The sequence below is a fragment of the Bubalus kerabau genome, chromosome 17 (assembly GCF_029407905.1).
Source record: "Bubalus kerabau isolate K-KA32 ecotype Philippines breed swamp buffalo chromosome 17, PCC_UOA_SB_1v2, whole genome shotgun sequence".
NCBI lineage: Eukaryota > Metazoa > Chordata > Mammalia > Artiodactyla > Bovidae > Bubalus > Bubalus kerabau.
The window spans coordinates 66742361-66754061 of NC_073640.1; the positions used below are offsets into that span (position 1 = coordinate 66742361).

The 11701-nt window shown below is 58.0% G+C and overlaps 1 protein-coding gene across 2 annotated transcripts; it reads left to right on the forward strand.

Annotated features, from left to right (window-relative positions):
* Positions 1–7467: 7467 nt before the first annotated feature.
* Positions 7468–10670, forward strand: ZNF579 (zinc finger protein 579). 2 transcript variants are annotated; one of them, XM_055551863.1, is made up of 2 exons: positions 7468–7598; positions 8568–10670. In XM_055551863.1, exon 2 carries the CDS (start codon positions 8570–8572, stop codon positions 10250–10252), a length of 1683 nt encoding a protein of 560 aa, XP_055407838.1. In that variant the 5' UTR covers positions 7468–7598; positions 8568–8569; the 3' UTR covers positions 10253–10670. The 2 variants fall into 2 exon arrangements, with proteins under 2 accessions (XP_055407838.1, XP_055407839.1); XM_055551864.1 differs by lacking the exon at positions 7468–7598 and adding an exon at positions 7842–7904.
* The last annotated feature ends 1031 nt before the right edge of the window (positions 10671–11701 follow it).

The following is an 11701-nucleotide window of genomic DNA, read 5'->3' on the forward strand; positions in this document are numbered from 1 at the left end:
TGCTGCACTTTCCAAGGGTCCCTCTGGCTGCTGAGTGGAGAAGGGGGCTGAGGAAATGCAGAGCAGGCTACTGCAGTCCACCAGGAGAGAGACGTGCAGGCTTGGAGCCGAGTGGTGGACAGAGCTGGGGGCCCCCTGAGATGAATCCTGGAGGTGGGATGTGGGAGGGTGTGTTGTGTGTGTGCGTGTGTTTAATGGAAAGGGAGGAATCAGCGCGGGGGCTGGTTTCATGGTGAGGCCAAAAACGTAGAGAAAGCAAGTTTAGGTAGTGGCTAGGGGGTCACGAGTGCCATCTTGAGCTTCTTAAATTTGAGATGCTTGGGAGGTGGTGGGAACTGCAGCACACCAGGCTTCCCTGTCCTCCACTATCTCCCGGAGTCTGCTCGGACTCCTGCCCATTGAGTCAGTGATGCCATCCAACCATCTCATCCTCTTGACCCCTTCTCCAGCCCTCAATGGCACGCTTTAATAAGGCTCTGCTATTGATAGGCATGAACCCTAGAGAAACCTTGAACTCAGAACCACTGACATACTCATTGATATGATCTGAGCGTGTCCCACAAAATTCATATGTTGAAATCTTAGTACCCAATGAATGTGATGGTATTTGGAGGTGGGGGCCTTTGGACGGTGCTTAAGTCATGAGGGTGGAGCCCCCACGAATGGGATTCATGCCTCATAAAGGGCTTCTTTGTAACTGAAGGGACTCCAGAGAGACTGTAGCCCCTTCCACCCCATGAGGACACAGAGAGAAGGCACAGCAGTGAACAAGGACCCTCAGCAGAAGGCAAATGCTGACACCTTGACCTTGGACTTCCAGGTTCCAGAACTGTGAGCAATAAACTTCTGTTGTTCATAAGCCACCCAGTCTGTAGTATTTTGTTATACCAGCCTGAATGGACTAAGACAGTCATCACCAATACAGTGAATAAATAAAAGGTGGTATATTTATCCAGGCCTCCCTGGTGACCCGGATGGTGAGGAATCCTCCTGCAATGCAGGAGACTGGGGTTCAATCCCTGGGTTGGGAAGATCCCCTGGAAAAGGAAATGGCAACCCACTCCAGTGTTCTTGCCTGGAGAATCCCCATAGACAGAGGAGCCTGGTGGACTACATGGGTCCACATAGTTGCAAAAGGGTTGGACGTGACTTAGTGACTGAACAACAACAACAACGACAGATATTATGCTATGAAATACTATAGGGACTTCCTTGAAGGTCCAGTTGTTAAGAATCTGCCTTGCAATGCAGGGACACAGGTTCCATCCCCAGTGGGGGAGCTAAGATCCCACATGTCTTGAGCACCTAAGCCCACATGCCACAAGGAACCTGCCCCAACAAAGACCCAACCCAGCCAGATAAATCCATAAACACTATACAGGAAAAGAATGCATGAGTACAGAGACACACAGTTTCACAAAGGAAAGTTACAAAGAAGCCAGGCCACCACATGGAAGCAGCAAAACTGAACTGTAATGTTGTTTAGGACGCCCTGTTGGTATGAGCCATCTAGAGGAAAACTTTTATTTTCCCCTGTAAAACTCACAACAGTGTGGATAGATGGGTTAAGCTCGGTGTGGGACATAGTGGAACCTTCTATAGGGCTCTGGGGCGGCTGCCAACATTGCTTTTCTTAATCTGATGATTATTTTATAATTCTTTGTTAAATTGTGTGTTTTTATCATGCCCTTTACACCGATACGTCTTATACTTCACACAGAAAAAAAAAAAAAAAACATTTAATGGAAGGAAATAAGTTTGAGGGCAAACAAGTGGGAGTTTGTCATTCAAGGAAGACGTTTTGCCTGGAGATCCACACGTGCCCATTTGGAAAGGTGGCAGGTGGGCCCCTGGGAATGCTCAACCTCTCCTCTATACCCCCACTATTCAGCAAGGGGAAGCAGACTCACCCATTTGGGGTAATATATATATATATATATATATATATACACACACATACATATTCCTCCGAGTTAGAAAAATAAGACCCACCTCCTTAGGTACAGGTACCGCCCCCAAGGACAAGACCCGCCCACTTGGAGACCCGCTCGGCCTGCGGAGCCGAGGGCCTGGAAACATGCCAGGGTTGTCATGGAGACGCCCGCCTGGCAGTAGGGTGATGAGTAGGGACCTCCCTCCCACCTCACCTGCACACCAATTCTTTCTCTTCCGAGACGGTAGCAAAAGGAACTCACTCCCTTTCCCGAATGCTCCCCAGTGCCAGGGGGTGGCCTGGAGCTGGTCCCCTACTCGAGACACGGAGACCCCATTTTATCGATGTGCTCAGTTGAGGCTCAGAGGCTGAAGGGGTGGGTTTTACCCTGGGGGCGATCTCAGCGGTTCCGGAGCATCACTAACTAGCCAGACGCCGGCGACTCCCACGCCTCTGTGGGCGGCGCTGACTCCCGCGCACAGACCCGCTCACCTGCGCTCCGCATCTCCCCGCTCCCCACGGTAGTCTTCCCTTCCAGGGCGCCCCAACTGCAAAACCGCGTCCTTCTCACCTCGCGTCCCTCTTTGTGTGCGCGCTATCAGTCGTGTCTCACTCTTTGCGACCCCCTGGACTGTAGCCCGCCAGGTTCCTCGATCAAAGGATTTTCCAGGCAAGAGTACTGAAGTGCGTTGCTATGCCCTCTTCCAGGGGATCTTCCCCACCCAGGGATCGAACTTGCGTCTCTGAACGTCTCCTGCATTGGCAAGTGGGTTCTTTACCACTAGCGCCGCCTGGGAAGCCCCTCGGCCCTCTTTATTCACCTACAAATATTGCTCGATGTGCGACGTTCACTAGGGTAAAGCAGGTAAACAAACAGGTGAAGAAACCCCCGCCCTCGGGCGTTTATATTCAAGTGGAAGGGGAAATAGGCAATCAGTGGGCAACTGATACACAGACTAATATTTGTAATACGTACAATGTTGAAAATTAGGGCCAAGAAAGGACTAGATGGTGACAGGAGAGCTCTTAATTTTTATTTATTTATTCGAACGCGCTGCGCAGCTTGTGGGAGGGGTCACAGTTCCCCATGAGGGATCAAACCGATACCTCTGCCATGGGGGCGCAAAGTCCTAACCACTGGGCTGCCAGAGAATTCCCAAAAGGGCTATCTGAGCTAAGGTGGACGGGACAGATGTTTCTGAGGAGATCTGTAAGAAACGAGGGAAGTAAGGAAAACATGATGGTAACCCAGGAGAGGGCTTCCCAGGTGTAAAGAATCCTCCTGCAGTGCAGGAGAAGCGGGTTCGATCCCTGGGTTGGGAAGATCCCCTAGAGAAGGAAATGGCAACCCACTGCAGTATTCTTGCCTGGAGAATCCCATGGACAGAGGAGCGTGGCGGGCTACAGTCCATGGGGTCACAGAGTCGGACACGACGACCTAGGAGAAGAGCATTCCAGGCAGAAAAGTGCGCGTGCAAAGGCCCTGAGAGTGAACGAGCCAAGAGCGCGGTGAGGATGGAGCAGAGGGAGAAAGGCTGGAACCCATTAAGGGAGGTTCCAGGGTTCAGGTAGGTAGGGCGGGAAGCGAGGGTGTAGGTGAGGAAGGTGAGGAGGAAGAGGTGAGAGCCCCGGGACCGCGTTCAGCGCGGGAGCAAAAGTGATCGCGGTTTCCAAGAGCTGGAGGCAGGACTCCAGGGAGGGGCGGGGCCGCGAAGCAGGGAAGCCAATGAGGAGGCGGCGGCGGCGGGAGTAGCACCCAGAAGGGCAGCGCTGGGCCAATCAGCACCAGGCCCGCCCCCAGGCCGGGGACACCGCCCCCTGTCCGGGACCCCGCCCCCTGCCCGGGGACACCGCCCCCAGCCCGAGCCGGCCCCGCCCAGGCCTCCTCTCTCACCTTGACCCGGGCCCCGCCCCCGACCCGCGGACCCCGCCCCCAGCCCGAGCCGGTCCCGCCCCCTGACCGGGGACCCCGCCCCCAGCCCGAGCCGGCCCAGCCCAGGCCTCCTCACTCACCTGGACCTGGGCCCCGCCCCTCCCTTCTCCTCTCTTCCATCTCCCCTGCATCCGGCCGGGCATCCGCGCGGGTCCCACAGGAATTTCTCTAAAACACTAATCGCATCATGTGACTCTCCAGTTTAAAACCTTTTCAATAGCTCCTCAGTACATTCGGAATGCGTCAGGCCTTCAGCCTGGACTGGGAGGCCGGACGTCCTTGCTCGTGCGGCTCTCGCCATGCCCCCATCCAAGGCCCCATGTGTCCCCCCAAGGCACGGATTCCCACGGCCGTCGCCGCCTGCACATACGGACAGCACGCTGATCCCTCTGAAACTGCTTTCCCTCACCTTCATTCCTGAATTCGTTTCTTTCTTTTATTTAGAAAAAAATACTTTAAGGCCTTAAAATATATATAATAAAATAATAGCACACACACCTAGGTATGTACCCAAAAGAATTGAAAACAGCCATTAAAACAAAAACTTTACACGTAACGAATGCTCCTAACAGTACTGTTCACAACAGTCCAAAGGTAGAAACTACCTAAGGTTCATGAACAAATGAATGGGTAAACAAAATACAGTAACCCATACGTGGAATATTCAGTTCAGTTCAGTTCAGCCACTCAGTCGTGTCCGACTCTCTGCGACCCCATGAATCGCAGCACGCCAGGCCTCCCTGTCCATCACCAACTCCCGGAGTTCACTCAGACTCATGTCCATCGAGTCGGTGATGCCATCCAGCCATCTCATTCTCTGTCGTCCCCTTCTCCTCCTGCCCCCAATCCCTCCCAGCATCAGAGTCTTTTCCAATGAGTCAGCTCTTCGCATGGAATATTACTCAGCCATAAAAAGAATGAAGCATTGGACACACAGCACACATACGTGGTGACACATGGATACTAATCAGCCTGCCAATGCAAGGGACACGTGTTCAATCCCTGGTCTGAGAAGATTCCACGTACCATGGAGCAACTAAGCCCTTGAACCACAACTATTGAGCCTGTGCTCTAGAGCCCATGAACTGCAACTACTGAAGCCTGCGTGCCCAGAGCCTGTGCTCCACAACAAGAGAAGCCACTGCAATGGGAAGCCGGTGCACCACAGCAAAGACCCAGTGCTGCCAAAAATAATTAAATCAAAAAGAATGAGGTGTTGACACAGGCTACACATGGATGAACCTGGAAAACACTGTAAGTGAAAGAAGCCAATCATAAAGGACTGCACACTGGATGACTCAACTGATATGAAACAGCCACAGTAGACAAGCCCATAGAGACAGAAAGACAATTATTGGTTGCCAGGAGCTGAGGGGAGAAGGGAATGGGGAATGACAGATTAATATATCTGGGTTTCTGTCCAGGGTGATGAAAAAGTCCTGGAACTAGACACTGGAGTTGGTTGTACAACTTTGTGAATGTTCTTAATTTCACTGAATTGTACACAGTTCCAATTGGCTAAAATAGTAAATTTTTATTTTTTATTTTTTGGCTGCACCGCAAAGTATGTGAGATCTTAGTTCACCAACCAGGTGTCGAACCCACACCCCCTGCAGTGGAAGCCCAGAGTCCTAACCACTGGACCACCAGGGAAGTCTCTAAAGTGGTAAATTTTATGTTATGTGTATTTTAACAAATAAAAATATACACACGCACACATTCATATATTGACTACTAGTTTTAAAACATAAGGTACTCCTGACTGCATAGATCTTTCCCCTCCCCTGACTGCCTCTCCCTTCTCAGAGGTCACCTTACCCCAAATTTGGTGCTTATTGTTTCCATGGATGTGTTTAGACTTTTGATCCTTAAAATACAGTATTATCGACCAAGTGCTTTTAATAATCATGCGCCTCACCAACTATCATCTCTGTCATCTCTTTGTGAGATAGAGACTTAGACCCACCACTTTGAAACTCTCAGGACCTCACTTTACTGCTCTGTGAAATGGGAGAGTAATGTTACCCACTTCCTAACAGGATAGGAGGGATTGGGGGCAGGAGGAGAAGGGGACGACAGAGGATGAGATGGCTGGATGGCATCACCGACTCGATGGACATGAGTTTGGGTGAACTCCGGGAGTTGGTGATGGACAGGGAGGCCTGGCGTGCTGCAATTCATGGGGTTGCAAAGAGTCTGACATGACTGAGCGACTGAAGTGAACTGAACTGAACACGAGGAGGAACAAATGGGTTTGTGTTTGTAAAGCACTTACATTGTAAGTTATCATTTATTTTCATTTATTTTTTATTATCCCCATTTGTTTCTTTTCTCTTTACTTTGTGAAGTATGGAACACATTCACTATGGTTTCAAGTTCCAAAAGTACAAAAGGAGAGAGTGTAGTCATTTTCAGTCCTGGGAGTTAGACAATGTTGCGAGCTCTTTGCTCTCCTCCCAGTTCTCCCAGTTCACCCAGACACAGCCTGCTGATAAGTGCAAACGGGGCAGGCTGTACTCTGTCTTCCAAATTTTTCTCTGTTATCACTTGGAACTTTCCATATTTCTACACAGCAAACTTCTTTGTTCTTTCTTTTATGAACACACAGCATTCTGCTGGGTAGATTTATCACTCAAATCCCTGACCAATGGGCATTTAGTTCACTTCCCCTGTTTTGAAGCAAGGCACAATACTGCAACGATTAACCTGATACAGACACCTCTCCTGGCATGTTTCTGAGTAGCGCTGGTATATTTCTTTCCTATTTCCATTTGCTCTTCTTCCCATTTCTAACTCTTGGTTTTCATCCTGCAGGTTTCAGCAGAAACACTGTTGCCTCCAGGAAGCCCTCAGGGGTCACTCTCACTCAGAGGCGAGTCTGCTCCGGTAATCCCACGGCATCCTGTTTCCTGCCTTGGAGCACACTCTCCAGGAGGGCAGAAGGGCCTGTGACTGTCTCCTGCTCCGTCAGACCGGGAGGTCCCTGTGCACTGGGTCCGGTGGCCTCTGTCTTAGCTACTTCAGCTCCAGCACCAAGGACAGAGCTAGCTCATAGTAGGTGCTCAGTAAACACCGGTGGCTTCGGATGGAGTGAAAGTACGTAGCACAATGAGAAACTGGTTTCTTAGCGTCAAGTGGATAGCCACGGGGGGGTTAATCACGGAGGGCGAGACTGAGGCTCACAGAGGGAACGTCGCCTTCTCAGGCAGCCGCGTGACGGCTGCAGCCAGGTTCCCATCCCGATTGCGGAGACTTTTCCGTCGCCTGTCACTCAGGGCCGCATTCACCATCTTCCCGGCCACCCGCCTCGCCCCTCACAGTGCCTGGCGCAGACAGGACCTGATGAATGTGCATGTGTTGAAGGAATGAATGGGTGTGTGTGTGTGTGTGTGTGTGTGTGTTGTGAGAGGTGGGGGCTGACCTCCTGGAGGCAGAGGACGGGCCCCCAGCCCCCTCCCCTTAGAGGACCCAGGCGTCCGAGCCGCCCTGCGTCCCCGCCTCCTGGGTCCCCCCGTCCACCAGCTTCCGGCCTCCCCGCCAGCCTTTTCCCCTTCCAGGCGCGGACGAGTAGCCGGGTTTCCGGGGGGAAGGCTTAGGCGGCGACACCGAGGCGGCCTCCTCCCCCGCCCCCGCCCCCACCGCGCTCGGGGGCCCTGCCTCCCCGCCACTGCCGTCCGCGCTCGGCCGGCCGCGGGGAAGGAAGAAAGGAGCGGAGAGGCGGAGGGCGCGGAGGTAAGGGCTGGGCGCCGGGCCGCGGGGCCGAGCCGCGGGCCCAGGGCTCAGAACCCTGCCGGGGAGGCCGCTACCCGCCGCCCCGATTCTGCTGATCACGCCTGCGGGGGACCGAGGGCTCGGCCCGGTGGGGGGACGGGCCCCCCTCGGGGGCCGGGGGCTCCCCACCCAGCCCCAGTGGCCTTCCCCGGGGGGCGTCCAAGCCCGGGCCCCCAGCCCCCTTCTCTCCCTTGTCTCAGGCGCCCGGCCCCCTCCCCCAGCCCTCTCCACCCCCGGGGACCCTGGAATCCACACCCCCCACCCCAGGTACTCAAGTCTAGATGCGGGTACCCAGCATTTCCTCCCCAGCGCTCGCGCACCCCCAGCCCCCGGAATCCGGGCCCCTGAGCCCCCTCCCAGCCCAGGACTCCCAGCCCTCCTATCCCGGCCTCTCCCAGCCTCTGGCCACCCGGGCACCCACACTCCATTTCCGGGGCCTCCGGACTCTGCCTCCCACCCCCTCCTCTCTGGCACCGGGGACTGTGTCCCGGCCCCTCCCGGCAGGCTCCGGCCGGGTCCCTCCGGAGGAAAAGCGCTTCACCGACTTTGCCCCCGTTTCTTCTGTCTGTCTCCGTCTCGTTCTCTGTCTCCCTGTCTCTCCGAGCTCCATCCTGCTACAGTCCCGCTGGCCTCTGTGCTGGCCCCATCTCTGCCTGCATCTCTTTGTTTTCTCTTCATCTCTGTCTCTGCTGGGTGTCCCCATCTCTCTCCTGCTTTCTGCTTCTCGCCGTCCCATCTTCCTGCTTCTCCAGGTCTCTGCCTCTCACCCCGGCCCCTTTCCTCCGTCTGTCTCTCCCTCTCTTGCCTCGCTAACCCTCTGACCCTCTCTGTCTCTCCATCGCTCTGTCCCTGCATTTCCGCACCGCCCCCCCCCCACCCCACCCCCAGCCCCCGCAACAATATCTCTGTCTTTTCCCTTTCTCTTTACAGGCATGGATCCGCAGCCCCCTCCACCAGCCCAGGGCAGCCCACCTCACCGGGGCCGGGGCCGGGGCCGGGGCAGAGGCCGTGGGAGAGGCCGAGGCCGTGGCCGGGGAGGCGCCGGAGCCCCCCGGGCCCCCCTGCCCTGCCCCACGTGTGGCCGCCTCTTCCGCTTCCCCTACTACCTCTCCCGGCACCGGCTGAGCCACTCGGGCCTGCGGCCCCACGCCTGCCCCCTGTGCCCCAAGGCCTTCCGCCGGCCGGCCCACCTCTCCCGCCACCTGCGTGGCCACGGGCCGCAGCCCCCGCTGCGCTGCGCCGCCTGCCCTCGCACTTTCCCCGAGCCGGCGCAACTCCGGCGCCACCTGGCCCAGGAGCACGCAGGAGGCGGCGTTGAGCTGGCCATCGACAGGGCAGCCAAGGAGGCAGCCGAGTCCGGCTGGGGCCCGCAGGACAAGGCCGCCGAGCAGCCACCCGGCGCCGGAGCCGAGGAGGAAGACGCAGCGGCTGAGGAGGAGGCAGCGGCGCGACCCGAGCCGTGGGCCGCGGGGGAGCCAGGCACGCCAGCGGCCGCCACAAGCGCGGGGCCCCGTGAGCCGGAGGGGGCCGAGGCCGAGGCCGGGGCGGCCGAGCTCAGGGCCGAGCTGGCGCTGGCGGCCGGGCGGCAGGAGGAGAAGCAGGTCCTGCTGCAGGCCGACTGGACGCTGCTGTGTCTCCGCTGCCGGGAGGCCTTCGCCACCAAGGGCGAGCTCAAAGCGCACCCGTGCCTGCGCCCCGAGGGCGACCAGGAGGGCGAGGGGGGACCCCCGCCGCGCCCCAAGCGCCACCAGTGCTCCATTTGCCTCAAGGCCTTCGCCAGGCCCTGGTCGCTGTCCCGCCACCGGCTGGTCCACTCCACCGACCGCCCCTTCGTGTGCACGGACTGCGGCCTGGCGTTCCGCTTGGCCTCCTACCTCCGCCAGCACCGCCGCGTCCACGGCGCACTCAGCCTGCTGGCCCCGCTGCCCGCGGCGGCCAAGAAGGACGACAAGGCGGTGGCGGCGGGCGGCCGGACCTCAGGGAGGGGGCCCGAGGGGGGCGAAGGGGCGGAGGGCGGGCCGGGTGGGCAGAACGGAGGCGAGGCGGCCCCGGCCCGGGCCCCGGCCGGCGAGCCCCGCTTCTGGTGCCCCGAGTGCGGCAAGGGCTTCCGGCGCCGGGCACACCTGCGGCAGCACGGGGTGACCCACTCGGGCGCACGGCCCTTCCAGTGCGTGCGCTGCCAGCGGGAGTTCAAGCGGCTGGCCGACCTGGCGCGCCACGCGCAGGTGCACGCCGGGGGCCCGGCCCCGCACCCCTGCCCGCACTGCTCTCGCCGCTTCTCCCGCGCCTACAGCCTGCTGCGCCACCAGCGCTGCCACCGTGCCGAGCTGGAGAGGGCCGCCGCCGCGCAGCAGGCGCTGCAGGCCCCGGCCTCGCCAGCGCGCGCCCCGCCGCCCCCCGCGGGCCAGGAGACCGAGGGGCTCCCGCTGCCCCTCGACCACATCAAGGAAGAGCCGCCATCCCCGGGGTCCCCGCCCCAGTCGCCGGCGGCGGCACCCCCTGTCTTCCTCAGCGCCTCCTGCTTCGACAGCCAAGACCACTCAGCTTTCGAGATGGAGGAAGAGGAGACTGAGAGCAAGGCTCACCTGCGCGGTCTGGGGGGCCTGGCCTCCTGACCCGCACCCACCCCCTTCAGCCCCACTGTGGGAGCCGCCCCTGGTTTGCAGCATGGAGGAGAGAAGTGAAAGGAGAGGAGCCTCCTCTGTGAACCCACCCTCCCCTTCCAGCCCTCGACACTAGGGGCGGGGGCTGGACGCCCCTCCGTCCCCATCGCCCACCCCCAGGCCCCTGATGCTGGTTAGAAACTGCTCGCCCCACGTCTGTAGGCAGGACTCTGAGTCGGAGGCGGAGGACATTGGCTAGAGGGATGGAGACTGAAGGGGGACCCACCCCCCAGCCTGGCTGCCTCCCCGTTTCACACACTGGACACCATCACCTCTTTGGAACTGCCGAATCCTGGGGTGGGGGGCAGTCCCCAGTGAGCAAAGGTCTGTCCCTGTCCCTTTGTCCGTCTGTGAATAAATGTGAGTTTGTGGAACTGGAGAGAGTGGGGCTGTCTGTACAGGGAAGGCCGGTGGGGTGGGGGAGTCAGGAGCAGGGCGGCGTCCGCCAGGCCCTGAGCCTTGGCTCAGAGTGGAAGAAGGTAGAGCCCCACTTCAGGGGACATGGGCCCGCGAGCCAAGCAAGACACTCATGAGAAAAGCCAGGGGTGGGAAACAACAAGCTGCCCTCTGCCCAGGGGTCTTTGGGGACCCCTACATGCACTCATTCACCGAATACTGCCTGGGCGCAGTGTGAGGCCCCAGAGACGTGAGAAGAGGAAAGACACTCTGCAGGGACCCGGGACTGTCATTCAGCACCGGCTGACACTGTGTAGCCACGGGCCCCAGGCGGTGCTCCCGCTGAAATGGAGAATAATACGTTCATGATAAAATAATTAAAACAGAATAAGATTAAACACTCCTCAGTCACACTGTTTCAAGTGCCCAGTATCCCCCTGTGGCCGGTGGCTACCCGGCTGGACAGCACAAATCTAAAACATTCCACATCACCAAAAGCTCCACCAGAACCTCGCTGTCCTAGGTAATAAACCAGTCTGCACCACAACATCAGGTACTGATAAGGGCTTCCAGGAGGACTGCGGGGCGCTATGCAGACAGAGCCCAAGGGGACGGCAAGGCCTCTGCGGAGATGACCTCTGACCTTCTGACCTGAATGAAGAACCGGTGGAAAGAGGGAAGAGCAGGGGCAAAGGAGCAGGTGTGTGTGTGTGTGTGTGTGTGTGTGTGTGTGTGTGTGTTGGGTGGCTTCTCCCTGTTTAAGAAACCACAAGGAATCATGGGTTGGGTGGGCAGTGTCATTGTGTACACAGCCTCGAGGTCTGTGTGTGTGTGTGTGTGTGTGTGTGTTTAGCCCATTTGTTTAGGTCCTAGTAGTGGAGAGGGGATGTCTCCAGGCCAGTCCTCCTTAAGCTCCCTCTCTTTCCTCCTACCAACATCCTGCCCCCGCCGCCCCGACCAGGGTGCCCGTCGACGGCTCTCTCACCCTGTGCAGACAGTGGCCCT